Here is a 19647-nt window from a genome sequence, read left to right on the forward strand (position 1 = left end):
CCTTTCGTAAAATAGTCCTTTTTAATGCATAAAACTTAAGTGAGTCATCTTATTGGGGGTCCCCATAAGTGGAAGTATTGCTAAACTAATTCATGCTACAGAGCATAGTTTACTGCTATAACTTTTGTTTCATCCTCATTTTATTTGCCAAAAACTGGGACCCAATACTGATGCATTTGATTTTCTGATGTGCAGTAAATCTATTAGAAATACTCTGTCTAGGAAGATTAACCTCTTCTGCAACATCAGGAAAACAGTTTGGAGGGAAAGGTGCATCTCACAGAGGATACTGTTGCTCTGGAACACACTCCCCATCCGTGTAAGATGCAGTTCAATCCTGTGCAAATTCAAGGGAGACTTGGATCTATAGATGGGAAACAGAAAATTTACCCCAGGACTGCCCCCTTTATTAATGATGGACATTATGGCAAGTTCTGCATAAATGTTTTGCATGTATTATAGGGGACATAATTAATTTTATGTGGGGCAGTAATGTGATCAAAGCAGAGTTTCTTCTGTGTTTTGTTGTTCCAGGCAAGAAAAGTTTAGTTATGTTTTTCATATCTTTCTTTTTAGAGAGCAGAAATAATTTATCGTCTGGCTGATTTGCTGACAGACCAAAAAGAAGAGATTCTTGCAGCTAACAAGGAGGATATGGAGGAAGCCATAAGCAGAGGTAATATTTATTCTGTGGAATAAAAGGGTTGATTGATTTTGTACCTGGCAATGCTGCTTGTCTTGTGTGATCGTACAAGCTGGAAGAAGAACATTAACTTGAATATTCACAGGTATGCTTCTTTATTCATCTTCCGCCTAAGAAATTAGGGTAGTGGGTTGTAATAATCAAACACTAGTCCAAGTAACCTTTAGCCAGTAAGCCTGACCAGCCTATGAACATTTAAGAAAAGTGTATTTATCTTAAAGAATAGAAACCAAGAACTTCTGTTATGTCAGAAGTATTGCAATTTTGTCATAGGAAGCTCAACACTTTTGAACAAGTTTACTCAGACATGGATAGGGATTCTTTGTTCTCTACCTAAATGCTGGCGGAACATTCACTAGTTCAGTAGTACTGTATGTTACTATGTAAGTCAAGCCATTAATAAAATGGGTATGTAATGTGCTATTTGAAAGGAGTTTGAGTGAAATTAGTGTGTAAAGTATCAAAGGAGAAGAACATTAAATTCTTCTCTAGCAGTTTATTGCAGAATATTAAAGTGGTGAACTCCTCTCAAGCCTCCTCTTGCAGTCTGGGTTTGAGATATTAAACAGTAAAAAAAATACTTATGAGGTTAGAAAACATTATTAGTTAAAAGTGATTAAAATGATACACTTGCTCAATTTCATGCAGATGTTGAGGATATGTCTACTCACTTCAGTTCTTTATATAACTGCAGTGTCAATGGCTGAATAGATGGTGCAATCGCCTTTGGTGCAGAAGGATGTGGGTTCTATTCCTACACCAGGTAGATGCATTGCTGCCACTGCAGTGCAGCATAAAAAGGGTGCTGCAGCCCTCACTGTGTCAGCCTTCGGATTAAACCAAGACCTCATCTGCTTGAGTTGATTGTAGCTCAGGTGAAATCCCACAGCATCTGTCGAATAGGGGAAGTTCTCCAATGCCATGGGCAAACTTCTCCTAATAGTATAAATACCACTCCACTTTGGCTACAACCCTAGTTGGACGAACCCGGACCAACAAAGGATATCCAGGAGGTATAACATACAGTGTTAATTAATAACTGCAAGAAATAGTGACTTAGCCTAGTTCTCATAGGCTTAAAGCTTTGAAACTGAACATGTAACCGATTTTATGAAGAGGCTAGTCATTGACATGAGAGGCAAGAAAACCGTGCACAGCTACTGTGAATGTAAATTCCCTACAGCTAGGAGTTGCTGTGTACCTTCCTTAAGCTGTGGGGGAGTTTCTGTTGCCTGTCTTGCTGTTAGCCGCATTGTCGAGTGATTGTGTGATACTGTAACAAAAAGGAGGGTTCAGTGTTCCAACACTCCCTACTTGGAAGCTTTGAGGGTTAGCAGTAGGTTTCAGATCAGAAATCCACCTTCTTGTAGTCCTTGACACAAGTGTGGAAACTTTGGCTGCTTTCCCATACACGATGTTAGCAGCATGGCCAAAAAGTAGAGGCTTCCAGAAATAGGTCTGTATATTGAAAAGGAAGTGTTGTAGTCTCCGGTTTCTTTTCTATTTATATGTATGAGAATTATGGGGAATGGATGTATTGGAAAATTGAGAGTTTCAGCTGCTTCAGAAAAACTGGTTAACCTTTACTAAAAAAAAACCTTTGGTTATAAAACTGGCTTCAAGATGCAGATCAATGAAGTCCTTAATGCTGTGCCATTGACCTGAGATTGAGTAAAGAGCTAGGTTGTAAAGTCAGCACTGTGGTGTAGAGATTTTGTAACTGACTGACTGCCCCGAGTGACTGATTCAGCTGGTGGCTTGAATACTTGAGTAGTTTGCCAAAGAGCCGTGGGAGTGAGTGACTGGTGATTGATTGCTTATCACGTGGTGGTGGAGGAGGTGATTTTCCACTGCAGGATTGCAGCTCTTGCTGCAGGGATATATGACATGAGTAAACCTGTGAAAGAGTGCATAACACTTCAACTTCTGCACAGAGCAGCAAGCATTGTACTCTTTGGGACAATTGGGAGATTTTAGCATATAAAATACTTTAACCCCCCCCCCCCCCCATGAGGACAGTTACCCCCATCTCCCACTCCTAAGATGCTGTAGGTCAGTGAGAACATGTGGAAAATGGCAGTGTGATGCTCTTTTTTTTAAGGTGGGGCTAGTGCAAGATAATAATAATAATAATTATAAGCTATTTTCTAGAGGAGTGATCTAGAAGTAGATAGGAATGAGTATTCAACTTCACTGTGTCCATCCTTCGGGGCCAGTGAGCTGCAGCTGAAGTCCTTTTCCATGAATAACACCTGACCAATGGCGTTGTGCTACTCTTGGATGCATTGGGACTAGTTGAGAGTACTGTGCCTATTAAGAAGTGTGCAGCATTCTAGCTTGCGTTGTGTAGATATATACCAGCATACTGGACTGGCATTAGTAACTGGTTACTGGTTTCTAGAAGAGGAAGGGAAAAAGCAGTGAAAAGAAAACTTAAATACAAGTCCCTGCAAATACTACAGCTACATGCCCCTCCATCTTTCTCAACCCATCCTCTCCCGCATAAAGATTTATTTCCAAAAAAAACTGGACCCTTTTTGGAAAATGTCAGTCACCATTGGGGTAGATATGGTAGTACAGAAGACAGAGAATGAGCCTTCAAGGGCAAGTAAGGATTAGTTAATGCAGTGACCCTAGGGCAGAAGGTAGTTGTATGGCTATGTGGCATTGAAGTGGCAAGTTACCTATATAATAAGACATTGCTGTAGAAGGTTTGCTGGGACACTTCAGAATTCAGTTTTAACTTCAGACTTGTGCTGTTGGATGGAATTTGTTTGTTTAGTGGTATCATTTAAAACAAGTCTTTTCTATCAAAAGTTTCTTTTTGGATCCCCTTTTGTGTTCTCTTTCTTCGGAACGTGACTTTGTATTAGGTATTTAAAATCCAGAATTGGTTCCTCCTTCATAGCTATTCACCTTCATTTAACATGAGGTTGATTTAAAAAAAAAAGCAGTGTACTTTAAGCTGGCTGAATCTCACAGATGAGTTGAGCTGGCTGTGGCATTAACAATCCGGTTGTACTAGCAAGCCTTCGGACTGGTATGTCCCAGCTGGGAAAGTAAAAGCTATATATATACACACACACACACACACACACACATATTACTCCGCTGTTTCATCTTACTGCTTGGAGATGACATGAACATAGAATCATCAATAAATAAGGATAGAAAGATACCCTTACAGGGAAAGGGAGAGGTGGATGAGGTTTAGGGAATATGGAGCTGCAAGGGAATTCAGAGGGATTTCTGACGGTACAAGAAACACAAAAACAAAACTGATATCAGAGCTCTACAAAAGCAAATTACCAAAAAAACACAAAAAAGCTTTGTTGCAGGGACCAAACCTTCAAACATCCCACTGTTTGGGAGATTTTGCACCCCCATCTCCAGTGTTGCACATTTGTGGGGAAAAAAAAGACAATGAGCTCCTGTAACATGTAACAGAGCAGCAAGCTGTCTATCGAAATGTCAGCACTTGAAATATGAAATAGCAAGGGAAGGTAATGGCAGTATGAAATGAGGGTAGTATAATAGCTGAAGAACAGCAGTACACAGCAGAGAATCAAATGCGAGTTGTATTTACTCAAGAAAGATGGGAATCATGGAATCATTAAGAGTAAAGTACTCGGAAGTAAACAGACTAAGAAAAGTTGAAAAATCCACTTCAAGTTAAGGGTACTGAAATTATTGCAGGAAGTTCTCATGTTGGTAGAATCAGTGTTATGGGAGATAGGCATCCTCGCTGCCATGAAATTAAGTGGAAGCAGATCAGTAAGGAAAAAGTATAGGCAAGGGAAGTGCTTTTGCGTGATTTCAGAAGTAGCAGATGGTACTCTGTAGAGGAAGGCAGGAAATCAAACAATAAAGATAAGGAAAAGCTTATTGATGAACAGCTAGTTTACGTCTGTTAGCTAACTTCAGTATGTAGAATGTTAGGTAGGGACATAGGCAGAACATATAGGGCTACTTAAAAATGGTCAGAAACAGGTAGGGTAAACACTTTGTGATGGTACATACAAGTGGCTACTGATGCTTTCAACCTTGCACAGCAGAGGATAATAAAGTTTAAATGAAAAAGAAGAGCAGAATGGTAGCTTTCTGTGAAGTGCTGACAGTGCTGATCTGCAAGAAGGGCATAAGGGCCATATTGGCACTACACAAGGGCCACACTGGCACTGCCTTTATTGCTTTGGGGAGAGAAAATAATGTAAAACTTCTCTAAAGCAAATTTCACACTCCTCAAAACTGAGGTGGAATCCTTCAAAGCTCCCGGGCCTGTGGAAAATACGGCCCAGACCGCAGAATCCTTTATAAACGCATTCTATGAACACCTTCAGGAATGCATGGATCATGCGATCCCAAATAAAACCAAGACCCAATCCTCCAAAGGCAGACGTCCTGTCTGGTGGACCCCAGCCATAAACAAACTATACAATAGAAGGAGGAAGCTACTAAATGATGGAGCAAAATTCCAAAAAGGGAAGGCATCTCTGATCAGTATTAGCAAAAAACTATGGGCACTCATAAAATCGTCTAAGGCCAGCTTCGAGAGAAAAATTGCACAGGACACTAAGGATAATCACAAGGCTTTCTTTAGTTATGTTAGGAACCTGGGTGGGAATTCCCAGATATGCTCAGAATTAGTCCAAAATGACAAAAAATACACTGAACGCACAGACATTGCCAACATCCTAGCTGACAGGTTCAGCGCAAACTCCTCCCCACCAAAAGGGCAAATATCTATCCCAGTAGATTGCTGCCCCCCTGACATCTCGGATGCTCAGGTAAGAGCCGCCCTCTCCAAAGCAAAAAACACAGCATCAATGGGACCAGACGGTGTCCCGGGCTGCGTCCTACATGAACTCCAAGAAGAGCTAAACCCAAACATAAAACTACTGTTCAATCTCAGCCTTACTACAGGATATGTAGCCAAAGAATGGCGTACAGCAACTGTGGTCCCTCTCCACAAAGGTGGTGCCTCAACGGATCCTGGAAACTATTGCCCCATAAGCCTGACTAGCTTGGTCTGCAAAGCTATGGAAAGGATCATCATGGACCTCATAAATAAAGATATTGGGGACCTACAGACACTGGATCCTACCCAGTTCGGCTTTAAGGGCAGATCCTGCCTCTTAAACCTGGTTGATTTCTTTGAAACAGTCACCAAGGCCATTGACGAGGGGAAGGTGGTCCACACAGCCTACCTGGACCTCGCAAAAGCCTTCGATACAATACCCCACTCGGGCATTATAGATAAGCTCACCAGCTTAAATATAAACCCCCATGTCACTAGATGGGTTGCAAACTGGCTCAAGGACAGAACCCACATGATTAGAATTGCTGGAGCCATGTCAGACTCCAAACCCATTACAAGTGGCATCCCACAAGGCTCAGTCCTGGGACCTCTCTTGTTCAGTATATATTTCTCGGAGGTACAGGCCAACACGGAAGGACTGTAGCTGACCAAGTTCGCAGATGACTGCAAAACTGGGCGCCATAATCGACTCTCCAGCCGACACAAGCATTCTCCAAAAGGGCCTCATAGAAACAGACAACTGGTGCCAGAGTCATGGCCTCAAACTACACACCAAAAAGTGTATAGTCATCCCCTTTGGCAAAAACAAAGTGCCCACAAATTACCACATAGGTGGTAATCCATTAAGTACAGAAGAAGTCATTAGGGACCTGGGGACCCAAGTTGATAGCAGTCTCTCATTTGACAACCACTTGGCCAAAGTGGTTAGAAAAACATTTTATATAGCCCACCTAATCATGAAGGGATTCCCATCTAGATCAGGGGAGGTCATCGTGCCTCTTTACTCTTCCCTCATCAGGCCCATAATTGAGTACAATGCCCCTTTTGGGATGTACCTTACCAGACACCTGCAGCAACTGGAAAGACCCCAGAAGTACCTCACCAAGAGGATCAAAGGGCTCAAACAGATGCCATATGCTGCCCGGTTAAAGAAACTCCAGCTCTACTCAGTGGCATACTGCCTGTTCAGAGGCGATCTCTGCCTGACGTATAAAGCCATGTCCAACCCGGAATTAATGGACATGCTGCACCTCAGAAAATCCAAATCCCATCGAGCTACATGCTCGAGAGACTTGAACCTCAGCACTGAAATAAATAGGACATGCTGGAGGGACAGATTCATAACCCAGAGGCTCCCTTTACTCTGGAATAAAATCCCAGTCCAGATTAGGCAGAGTCCCTCATTGACTCTCTACAAGAGGAATCTTGATGAGTGGATGGGAGATCGTAGGTTTACCCCGGGTATCACTTCTGTGTCACTGTTAGACAGAGGCACAGTATACTAACCTCAAAAAAGGGCATAGCAAAATTAATTTAAAATGGGTGGCGAAAGCCAAACACATTCTGGCTAGGCTTATAAATGCCCTAGGGCAGATAGGCCTAGTATGAACCTATGAACCTATAAAGTACTGCTTTAAGTGCCAGTCAACCTTGCCCACAGCAGATATTAGAGGAGTAAAAGCTTTGCTGTCTTGCATACTTGGAAGATGGGGCAGTTGAAATTCTTTTCATGGAGAGCAACATGATGGTCCCACATGCAGCCCCAGGTCTCGAGCAGAGGACCATCTCCAGTTAATTGTTACGTGTAAGATGCAGTCTAGCCCTGCTGCATAAAAGGCCATTATTAAATTGTTCTTGCAGATCCCTCTAAGTGCTAAGCATATCCATCTGTAGTAGGAAATGTATGGCATGTCAAGGGGCCTTTAGGAGGTGCACTCCTTTCTCTCATCTTGGTCCCCATTTGATCAACTAGGATTCAGTCCTGCTTAGCCTGATGCTGGGGAGTAGTCTGTAGAGTCACCCAAATTCAGGTCATGGATATTTTAGCATGACCAGGGTCTCCTTTCTTACATGAGAGGGTCTCATGGTCAGTGTGGGGGAGGGGGCGGATCTTGCTTATGTCTTGTGTAAAACTGAAGGATAATGGGATGACACCCTTAGGAGATGCAATCTAATGACCACACTGAGTGTGACAGACCTCTTACATGCTTGCTTGCCTTGGCAGACCTTATCCCAGGCACAGTACTCCACTGTTCATCATACAGTAAGTGCACTTTGCATGCTTACCTCAGCACAAAATTGTACAAGTCTGCTCTTGAGTTAGGTGGGGTGGGTAACTCCATCACATTCTTATGAAGAGTGGTGGACATTGTGCCATTGTCCACTTCTGATAGAGCAGAAGCTATGTCCTTCCAACCTTGACACTCCCACACATGACCCAGACTTTGGAGAATCCTTGAAACTTTTTACGTTCTTTATGTATTTATCTCCAGTCTTCTATTGCTTCCTTCTAGAAATGCCAAATATATATCTAGTGTAGGAAGAAAGGGCCTTGAAGCCAGTAATTAAGGATGCAACAGTTGTAGCCTAGAACAACCCTATACAACCCCTCTTGGTGAATGGTCCAAGTTCCTCACTAGATATCCCTTGGGCTGAGACTCCTTTGAGACCCACGCTGGACCAAAGAGATTACAAAGACCATGGTATTTTGCCTTCTTACATCCAGGCAATGAAAAACTCTGGATAGGTATGGCAAGAAAGGTTCACGTCTGTGACACGCTGAAACTTAATCCATTAATTATTTCACTTGACCATATTCCAAATAGTGGAGTACATATACTGGAAAAGCTTACCTGTCTCCCCGAGTGTGGCCTTGAAGACAATTTGGTGAAGGAGCTCTTATATCTTTGAAAGGGCTGTTGGGGTGTGTACCTCTGCATGATTCCCCTGACCTAGACATTTGGCTGACTTCAGACTAAAAGGGAAAACAATCTACACAGTGGTTGATTCTTTTATTGCTACACTAAAAGGATTCGGCTCCTTCCAGGCAGTTCTAGATAACGGTTTATTCTTCATTCTCTGGAAATTAAGACATTGGAAGGAAAAGGTGAAAACTGTAGTCAAGAAAACAGCTTTTTTTCTGTTTATTCTAAGCTACAGTAGAATGTATCCATCCAAGCGTGACTTTTCTACAGGAAGCTGTTTAGGGCATGACATTTTAAACAAAAATTAGCCTTTGAAAAGCAACAGGCCAGGCCTGGAGAGGCATTAGTAACTGTCCAGGCAACAAAGTAGTAAGGGGAGTCAAGGTAAATCTTTCTCTGTCCTAGATTGGATCATGACAACATGGATTATATTAATGGTACAGTGTATCAACTCCCACCACCATCACAGCAGTGGAATTCCCGAAATAACGTTGCTACTGACAACCTTGGTTTAACCAATGGACTTTCAGATGATGAGGCAGGAAATGACGAGGCATCCAGCGAGGTTACTTATGCAACTGCCATCCAACAAGCCATGAATGGATCCGAAGGAGGTTTAAGACAAACTGAACGCATTCGCAATCAACAGAATTGCAATCGGCGAGCTCAGAACCATGGAAATTCGAGTTTTATGAACACCCAGTGTAAGCAATATGTAAGCAAATCAAATAATAACTATTGGGATTTTCACCAAGGGGGTACAACAAGAGATGCAACTACCAGAATGCACAGCAGTTGAACAAATAACCGCAAGTCCTGGTATTACACCAAGTACAACAAATTTTTTGCCACAAGGTGAGACTGCTGCTGTTAAAATTATTAAAAATGCTGACGGTGACTTTAACATGTACAGTTATTCTAGTTTTAATGTAGATTTACAGTTGGCTAATTTGTTATGTAAAGGCCTGACGTTTGTCCCCTCTAGCAGAGGGGTATTGCAAAGACTGATTTGAAGCTTTTTATTAGGAAGGTTAATTTTTGTATTGATGTTTAATAACCAGAATAAAGGGATATCAGAGTTTAATATTCCAAGTGTTTATAATCCACCTTTAGCACCTATCATTTCTACGTTTGAAAAAGTATGTGAACTGGGTATAAGAAAGACATTTGACTATAAAGGAATTGCTAGACCGAACGATATTTCAAGTGAACATGAACTTTTAGATGCTTTAAAATTCAGTGGGTTGAGGATTATGAAACCCGATAGGGGGGGGGGGGTTGTATTTATGGAAACGGAAGTATATAAGATGAATGGCAAAAATGTTATCTGATGAAAATAATTATGCAACATTTTCTGTAAATGAATTGAATGTTGCCTATAATAGAATTAAAATGTATGTCATTGAGTTATTTATTGACTGTAGGACTGATGTGCGTTTATGTAATTATTTTTCCATGCCTGCATCTAAAACCCCTGTGATTTTTGGCATCCCCAAGATCCATAAAGATTTAAATGCCCCCCAAAGACCCATTGTTAATAGCAGTCAGTCTTTAACATAACCTATAGCCAAATATGTTGACAGTGGTGGCTAAAGAGAGACAAATTTGCAAGATTTTGGTCAATCCTTAGGAATATATTGCTAATATATAATGAGCAATATAATTTTTTAACGATTGATGTAAAAGATTTATATACATGTATACCACATGAAATTGGTGTTGAATGGGTATGCTCTAACTTGAAAGATGGAGATGCCTCTAATAATGTGACTTTTATTGTAGAAGAACTATTGGGTGTTGTTTTGAACAACATTTTTTTTCCCTTTTTGATAAGATCAGTCTGCAAAAAAAAAAAAGGTGTTGCCATGGGTTCCCCATGTCGGGGTAAGTTATGCAAATCTGGTCATGGCACATCCCAATAAATATTTCTTTAATAATAATTTTTCTGATAGGATAAAGTTTTATACACTTTGTTTTAGATATATTTATTCTTTTTAAAGGAGACCTCAGATGTTAAATTATTTATTGAATATTTCAATAACACTACTTTTTTAAAATTTACTTACAGATATGAGAAAGAAAAAATGTCTTATTTAGATGTTGATCTTTTTAAAGATTGAATATCAAATGGCTATAAGGCAAATTTTTTTAAGAAGACTACTTTTTCAAATACTTTTTTACATTTTACAACTGAACATCCGATGCAACAAAAAAAAGTCTATAGTAAAAGGCCAATTTGTTTGTGCAGCCAGGATGCTGTCCTCAGAAACTGATTTTTTGGTTGAATGTGAATTTTTAACATCAGTGTTCATTAAGAGGGTCTATCCAGATGAATTTGTGGAAAATTTAAAGATGGAAGTAATAAATAAGTGCACGTTAGGTATTTATAGGGCAATTTTGCATGACCCGAGCATTCAAATCATCCATCTAGAAGACGCTGGTATAAGTAGCAAAGCAAATAAGAGCTTGTTTTCTAGTAATTTGCTATTTATTAGTAGTTTTAGTATAGATGCCTTGGCTCTGAAAGATATTAAGAAAAATTGGCCTTTATTGTCAACAGACACTACTTTTAATACATTTGGTGATGTAAAACCTAATTTTGTTTTTAGAAAGGGTTTACATTTTAAGAATTAATTACATTTTCATAGTCCACCTATTAATAGAATAAAAGGAATGTTTAAGTGTAAGGCATGTCCCCACTGCAAGCATGTTGACATAGGTAGTACTTTTTCTATTAGAAATAAAAAATATGATTCAAAAAGTAAGTTTAATTGTAATTCTTCTGGTGTAGTGTGTTTAGCTAAATGTCAATTATGTCTGTGTTTTTATATAGGCAAAACAAACAAAGGTGAAAGATAGACTGTGCGAACATTTATATGCTATTAAAAAGTAAAAACTAGATAATGCTTTAGCAAACCATGTTAAATCTTATCCAGAGCACTCATTCAAATTTAGGATGATTGATCAAGTACAAAAAGATGTAAGGGGTGGACAAGTTTCATTAAGGTTAGAAGCTTGAATTATATTGGCAATTAAGTTGCCATTCTTATGTTTTACCAGGATTGAATGACATGTGTTCTTTAGCATGTATATTAAAATTGAGAAGCTTGGAAAGATGATTTTTGTAATAAGTAAGGATATGTTTTTATAACAAGTAAAGATGTATTATATAATGTTTATTATTTTTTATTGAAACCTGGGTCAGGTGATCATAGCAGCAGTCACATGTTAGATTTTAAACTATTTAAAGCAAATTTAATTTCTGTTTGTATCTGAAGAAGTTTGGTATTAAACCAACTGAAAGCGCTTGGCTAAAGTGTACCATGTCATTCTGAGTCCGCTTCTTTTTCAGTTTTAGCTAGAGGCATAATGTCTACTGGGAAGCTTTCTGAATTGTCTTTAGGGTGTAATAATTACTTATCTTGAATTATGGAGGAATGTAATTGTTTTATGACTTCCAGCATCTGCTAAAGATCAGAGGTCTATGAATTTTCACAGGTAGATGCTAAATACTGCCAGATTCCAGCAGTGGGGGGGGGGGGGGGTTCACCTGGGATATAGTCAGATGACAAGAAATGATGTCATTCTGCAATCTGTTCCAACAGTAATATTTGAGATATTAGTTTGAGAAGTCTCTTAGAGAGACGAGGCATTCTGTATGCTGTCTTGGACCTGACAAGATCCATTCATCACAACGTCTACCTTGCTCTAATTAAGTAAGTTAACTAGGTATAGTAATTCTCTCAGATTGTCAGGAATATAGTGAAGCTTAGTTTATATATTTTTCTTTGAGACTGTCCTGCAGTGTTTTAAATATTTCCTGTGATTTTGAACTCTGATGTCGCTGTGAGTATATACTGGGTATTTTGTTGTTTTTTTATTATTTATTAAATATATTTAAACCTTTCATTGTAGCTGATCTGTGTAGAGATAATTTAAGTTTTGAGAGGACTTGGATATTTATTTGGTGACGCTGTGTGGGCCACTCCTTATAGCCTTGCTCTTTGTCAAACTACCATTTGTATTAATATTACACAGTAAGATTGGACACCCTTTGTTGAGGGTCTTAAAGTAGCTGATAAGGAGTTCACTGGTGGCAGTGGTAATTACCTTATAGTTTAGGCAGAAGCGGACATAGCTAGTAAACCTGCGCCAGCCTCTCCCAGGTGTGTGTGTGTGTGTGTGTGTGTGTGTGTGTGTGTGTGTGTGTGTGTGTGTGTGTGTGTGTGTGTGTGTGTGTGTGTCTAAATCAAACCTCACAGTGTGGGTGTGTCAGTTACTCTGGCAGAGACTCAAGGCATTGCTTGAACAGCAAGGGTGCTGGTAGGTCTTGGCTTGGTCACTCAACTGAGATCTCAGCCCTATAGCTTTGCCAGTTGGGAGTCTTATTGGGGATCTAGAGAAAGAGGTAGAGACCAGTCCCGGACTTACTGTAGACTCTGTGTGCTTTTAAGAGAAACTGCACTTGATGCAGAGAGTTGCATCTGGAAATACTGTATGTACCTGTTATCCTCAAAGTGTACGTCCCCCCACTGTTGCCGGTGGTGAAGATTGAGGCCCCTTGATTAATGGTCCAGAGGTGGGTCATCGCAGCAGCTTTTGCTGCAAGAAGGTACAACTACAGTATTTGATGGTGATGAATAACAAGCAGGTAAAAATAGATTTCTGGCTACTTTACCATTTGCTATTGATACTGCTTAATTAAAATATATCATTTACAATAACTGGCATTGTTTACATAAATATGAAATAAGTTTCTAAGGTTAATGTGAGTAGTCTAGCTGTCTTCATTTTCGAACCTCTAATTTGTAAGATTTTTTGATTTATTTATTTTTGTAACAGAGACCATGAAAGAGGATAGTTTAAAATTAATCAGTTCTCCTTTTCTCATTTTGTGCATGGTTTGGGGTGTCACATCAACTGTCACCACCTGTCTCAGTTCAATGCCACCCTGTATTCTATGGTCATGCCTACTTATCACGTGTTCTGTCAAACAGTCCATTTCCTTGTTTCCTTTTGCTTTCTTCCTTTTTCTGACAAGTCTTCATCAGGTTATCTTCTGCTTTACTCCACTTCTGCAAACCATTGTAGACTGTTCATGTTGACATTCTCTGCATCCGGGGAACTTTGGCTTCTGCTCAAAGTCCTCATTTCTTCATCTGTCTGTCTGTCTGCATCCTAACGCCTGTCTCAGGCACTTCATCACCATCACCTCAAGCTTCTTCAGTTGCTGTGTCTTCACTACCAGGTTTCTGTGCTGGACAGAAGCACTGGTTCTATCATTGTTTTATACACCTTGCCTTTCAGTTTGTTTGCCATTCTTCTGTCACACACTACTCCTGACACACTGCCATTTGGCTGGAGCACCTCGGATTCTAGCTTTTACTTCTTCATTCACTGTTCTGTTGATTTTCTGCCATCCTTCCCAGATGTTTTAAAATGTTAACTGAGAAGGTAAAATAGTGGAACATGTTTTCTGCTTCTTCCAGTGGTATTTACTGCAGTAACAACTTAGTCTGTATTCTGAAAAACTAAAGGCATGTGGGATGTAGCATTTCAGTCCCCTATCATTTGCTGAAGCTTCTGTTACTTTGCTTGCAGTGCCATATCACCTGCAGACAGAAGCTTTGTTGATCTGTTGATTCCAACCTGTTTACTAATGCAGTCCATCACCAGTATATACTAGTGGGCTCTGAGCTGCACCCTGATGCACATCCACTCTCCCTGGGGGACCATCTGCGAGTCCAGACATAGTTTGTACTTGTATCACTAGTTCCTTTTACATAGCCTGCACTAATTTTGCCAGTGTTTCCTTGACTTTGAACCATCAATTTGCTTGGGACCTTCTCATATGCTTTCTCCAAGACTAGTAATACCCAGTTGGACTCTTTCCTCATCTCCAGCTTGTTCGCCATTATCTGTCCATCTGCAGATATCGGGTCTGTTTTATTGCATCATTACCTGAATCTGAACTGCAAATCTCCCATTTTTCTTTCTACTGATCTTCATATCTGTTTATTATCACAATCTCTAGCACTTCCTTGCATTGTGACAAGAGCTTGATACCTCTGTACTGCCTTCAGCTGTGAATTTTCCTTGTCTTCTTGTACACTGACACTAATAATGCTTATACTGCATTCATCTGAGATATGCTTTTCGTTCCATACTGTAATGAATACCCCCTGGAACCATTTCTTCCCTAGCTAACCCAACATCTTGGTCGTATCTGGACAGTGGACTCGCAAGGTAGAATTCCAAAAGGTGGAAATAGTAATCCCAGCCAATAGTAACAAACAAAAGAGGTTTATTGAATTGAAATCCACAATTGCTCTTTACTGTTAAGCGCTTTCACCCAGTCAAATACCAGGCTTCATCAGAACAGTATTTACAGCCATTACCTACTTTAAATAGCAGTAACAAACCACGTGATCAGTTGAATGAACCAATACACATTTTTGTTTCTCATTAAACTAAAACAGTACCAATTAAAATTGATATATGAATATATCAACATTAAAACCTAAAAACAAACAGTTACAAAAAATATCTTATATTTTACAAACACTGCATCATATTAGGAATGTGTCACACTGTTTTGAAATCTTATTTCTGTGTAAACATGTAAATGAGCAACATCATGAATAATAAACAAAGTAAAGTGTATACCCCACTAAAGGTGCTTGTAGCCATTGTTATAGTCTATCAGCTCTTAATTTCAATACGCTGCTGATACTAATGTTGTTATTTAGCCCTGGAGTCCTGCCTGCATCAAGCCTAAGTTGCCAAAGCAACTCCTTGTACTCCAGTCTTGATTCACCACTCTTTCTATGGGGGTCCACTGGCTGTTCCAGCACCAAAAAGTTTATATTCATATCTTTGCAAACTAAAGAATGTGTAAAGAAGGCATTTGTATCCTTACCCCTAGCAACATCATACATGTGTTCATACAGCCTAATTTTTAATTGCTTCTCAGTCTTCCCCATGTAAAAACTCATACAGGACATACAAATTCCCATATATACCACTTCTTTCGTCCCACAGTTAAAATAGTTGGAGGCTTTGAATTTCAAGTTTCTGGATGGAATAAATACTACACTTTGATCAATCATGTAACTACATTGTTGGCATGTCCCACATTTGTATGTACCCTTTCTTGACCTGCCTCCAACTTGCTGTGTATCATACACTCTTTCCAGTAATTCCTTGAGATTGGTGTCTCAACTCCTAATAAACTGTGGGTATATAGGGAGGTAATCCTTAATATCTTCATTCAGACTTAAAATGGGCCAGTGTTTCTTAACAATGTCGTCCACACCAGTCGATGTTGCAGAAAAGGTATGTATAAAGGCACCCTTCGTTTCAGGTATCTTCTGTGTAGAGTTGTCAGAATTAGTCATTCCAGTGCCTAATAAGAGAAAAACATGTTTCCCTATTATCAATAACCTCCTTGGCCATCCTGTCCATGAGTTGTTTTGGATAACCTCTTTCTAAAAATAGTGAAGTAAGAATCTTAACCTCATCCAGAAACTGATCCATCAAGCTTGTCATTGTGGAGGCACTAATCATTTGGCCCTTGACAATCCCCTTTTTTTCAACAATAAAAAAGACAAAACCAACTGCTACACAAGGTGGAGCCATGGGTCTGCATACTAAATTTGAAAATCCGTAAAAAATGTCCAAACCAAGTAAGTAAACTTGTACTCAACGTTTATTTAAGCCACAAAGTCTCTGTTTAGCTTTTCGTCGATGACTCCTCACCAACTTCCTCAGAACAGGAAATAAACACATTCATTACATCCTGTTTAAATACTACAATATAACTCCCTACTTTTGCCACACTGCCACCTGTGGTCGGAATACAAAATTTCAGTATATTAAAAAGGACATACAAAAAGACATAAGACTATTTAAAAACATATGTAAATATAAAACACTCCCTTAACAATATAAAATTAAAAAACAATAAGTCAATAGCCAACAGGCTTGACTTGGAAAAAAGAAACCAGAAATATGTATTAAAATAAAATAAATAATTCACTTCATGGTAAATAAATTGGACCCATGATGGAGCAATACATGTGCAAAAAAAAAATTTTTTTTAAAAACAAAGGCTACTGAAAAACATGTATCGTGATTTTGCACATTAACGTATGAAATAGCAAAACTACCATATCAAACTTTTAAATTTCAAAACACAGGAAATTGACAACATGTTGTTCAAGCCTGGAAAATGGTAAATGGTCATATGTGTTGAATGTGTTTATTTCCTGTTCTGAGGAAGTTGGTGAGGAGTCACCGACGTAAAGCTAAACAGAGAATTTGTGGCTTAAATAAATGTTGAGTACAAGTTTACTTATTTGGTTTGGACATTTTTTATGGATTTTCGAATTTGGTGTGCAGATCCCTGGCTCCACCTTGTGTAGCAATCCCCTTTTTTTGATAGAAAGGATGGCCACTATCAAAATGCAAATAAGAGTTAGAAAATGTGCTTTTTCTAAGCAGCTTAGATTGAAAACATTTATTAATATTATCCTTATAAAGAGCCGCATCCAAATAATTTATGCTAGATTCACTTAGTGAATATGTAAAGGCCAAAAATTCAGTGGTGTCATTGATGTAACCCATAAATTCCTCTAATTTATCTTTCGAGCCATCCCACAATAAACATATGTCGTCAAGGTATAATAAGTAATATACCTAGACCACTCTGAAGAACATATTTCTGCTCCCAATAATGTAGCACACAACTGGCATATAAGGGGGCGCAAGGCACTGATCACATGGTTTGTTATTGCTATTTAAAGTAGTTAATGGCTGTGAATACTGTTCTGATGAAGCCTGGTATTTCACTGGGTGAAAGCGCTTAACAGTAAAGAGCAATTGTGGATTTCGATTCAATAAACCGCTTTTGTTTGTTACTATTGGCTGGGATTACTATTTCCACCTTTTGGAATTCTACCTTGCGAGTCCACTGTCCTGCTTGCCATGGATTTTTTGCGCTGGTTATTGTGTGTGATTTGCTATCTTGGTCATATCTGCTGTAACTTCGTATGAACCTACTGCTTTTCCATGATTTAATTTTCCTTCATGCTGCATTTCTTCTAGGGTAGATTTTCTTCCACCTCCTTTGTAGTGTGTGCACAGAGCAGTATAGCTTCTGTGATGTCTTCATTCAGAAGAAGCTGTTAGTGCTGTTCATATGGCTTTTATGTCCTCTGGACTGGTGCAAAATGAACATCTTCTTTATCTTTGTATGTCTGCCTTGCAACGTGCTTTTTTGCCTTCTGCCGAGTCACTTTCCAGAAGGTGGTAGTTTCTCTGATGGTTTGTTTTTTGCTGTTGCAGCTGCTCTCTTAACCTCTTTGTTAACCAACCAATATTCTTTCTTAGCCTGGTCTAGCTTTTCTTTGTCCCACTTTTCCCACACATCTTTCTTTTGATAACTTCCTGGACTGCTAAATTCCACCACTAGCTTTCCTGATGTACTATATTTTCGTATCTAATCTGACCACATATACTTTCTATAGTTTTCACACACATGGCTGGTGTTACCATTATGGGGACCCCAGCAAATGTCCAGTAGTGGGCCCCTGCACACTTGCAGTCCATCACCCTGTCATTGCCACCTTTCCTAAGCAAACAATGCTGCAGAGTTTTAGAAGTAGCACACACAAACTGAACTATGGCTACAGTGGCGTTACATCATTATGGCTTGTGTACCACACTATGTTGGCTCATCATACAGAGGGACATTTCACAGTTATTGCCATTTATTTCCAACAAGCATACATTACAACAGCTGTGTTCAGGACCGGGCATATACATCCTCCAGTGCTCCCTTCTGATGTTCATCATGTTTCACTGCTGCAGTCATTACACTTGGGTTATCCTGCCTTCAGGCAGTCCCGCAGCCGGCCAGAGTTCCAAAGTCTTGGTCCGGCATCGGTTGCTGTTGCTTCTTCCTTGACGTCAGTGCACCAGGGGTATATAACATGCAGCCAACGCCATTTTCTTCAGTCTTTCTTGCCGCGCAGTGCCCGAAGCAAAAGCAGTTCGCAAGTGCCGGTCGGCTGACTCCTGAGATTTTCAGTTTGAATTTCAGAACCAAAGTCTTCTATAAAGCTAAGTACCCCGTTGGGGAAACTTTTTCTTGCCTCAGACCGATGTCAGTAAAAGTTAATTGTATTTCTTGTGGGAAGCAAATACCTCATAAGGATTTTCATTATTATTGTATCCCATGCCTAGGCCCAGACCACGATGTCACTGGTTGTCGGTTTTGTGCTGGGTTTAACAAGCGCACTATTAAACATCTGTTTGATTTTGTCCGACATTATTTTGGCAGAAAATTCAATTACACCATGCCGTCGGAACAACCGACGACTGGGATACACAAAAAGCGCAGACAAGGACAGGCATCAGAGGCCCAAAACTGACGACGAAGCCTCTTCTAGGCCAGTCGCCGGTTCTCCGGTTTTCAGCGAGGCGCCTTCGCAGCCCTTGACGACCGCTTCTTTGGAACCACAGGCCGCCTCCGACTCCCAGGTGGAGATGGCTGGGCCTTCGGATACTCAAGATTTAGGGCCTACCGCAACTAACCCTTCAGAGGGATCTGGAGCAGCTGAACAGCCCTCAGCTTCAGAGGGTGTATTCAGACCTATTCAACTAACCATCAAACCTTCTGCCAAGTCTAAAACCCCTTTAAAAACAAAGAAACAAGTTCAGCATTCATCAGGACAGGCCTCCATGCCTAAGAAACAGATGCTCAAAATGGCTGAAGACTTGATTACTCTGATCAGGGGTTCCCATCCCCCTCCTGATAAAAGGCCTAGACAGGAGGCAGACTATGAATCATCTGACCAGGTTTCCATTTCTTCGGATTCCTCCTCAGATCAGGGATACTCTTTACCCCCATATGAGGATTCTGATGCTGAAGAATCAATCCCTTCAGCCTCTCCTCCAGGGGACTACTCTTTTGGGGAAACTTTACATACCATGAGGGAGCATTTCCATTGGGAGGGCCAAGATTGCTCAGAATCCAAGAAAAGGCTCAGAGATTTCCTTTCATTGCCTCAACACCAGACCCCTTGCTATTCCGCCAGTGTTAGACATTGTGGATGATGTGTACTCTGAATCCAGTCTAAATCTTGATTCTTTGCCTCCTGCTCCAGTCAAACCAGACAGATACTACAGAGTCCCTGACT

The 19647-nt window shown here is 40.0% G+C and overlaps 1 protein-coding gene across 1 annotated transcript in view; it reads left to right on the forward strand.

Moving 5' to 3' along the window:
* ALDH18A1 (aldehyde dehydrogenase 18 family member A1) overlaps positions 1 to 19647 on the forward strand; it is a gene marked incomplete in the record, with an annotated part of 362299 nt that overhangs the window by 190896 nt on the left and 151756 nt on the right. The window contains 1 exon segment of the mRNA XM_044056733.1: positions 577 to 676. Within this exon segment, the coding sequence (XP_043912668.1) occupies positions 577 to 676 (100 nt within the window).

The sequence above is a fragment of the Protopterus annectens genome, chromosome 14.part0 (assembly GCF_019279795.1).
Source record: "Protopterus annectens isolate FY-2018-M chromosome 14.part0, PAN1.0, whole genome shotgun sequence".
Taxonomy (NCBI): Eukaryota; Metazoa; Chordata; order Ceratodontiformes; family Protopteridae; genus Protopterus; species Protopterus annectens.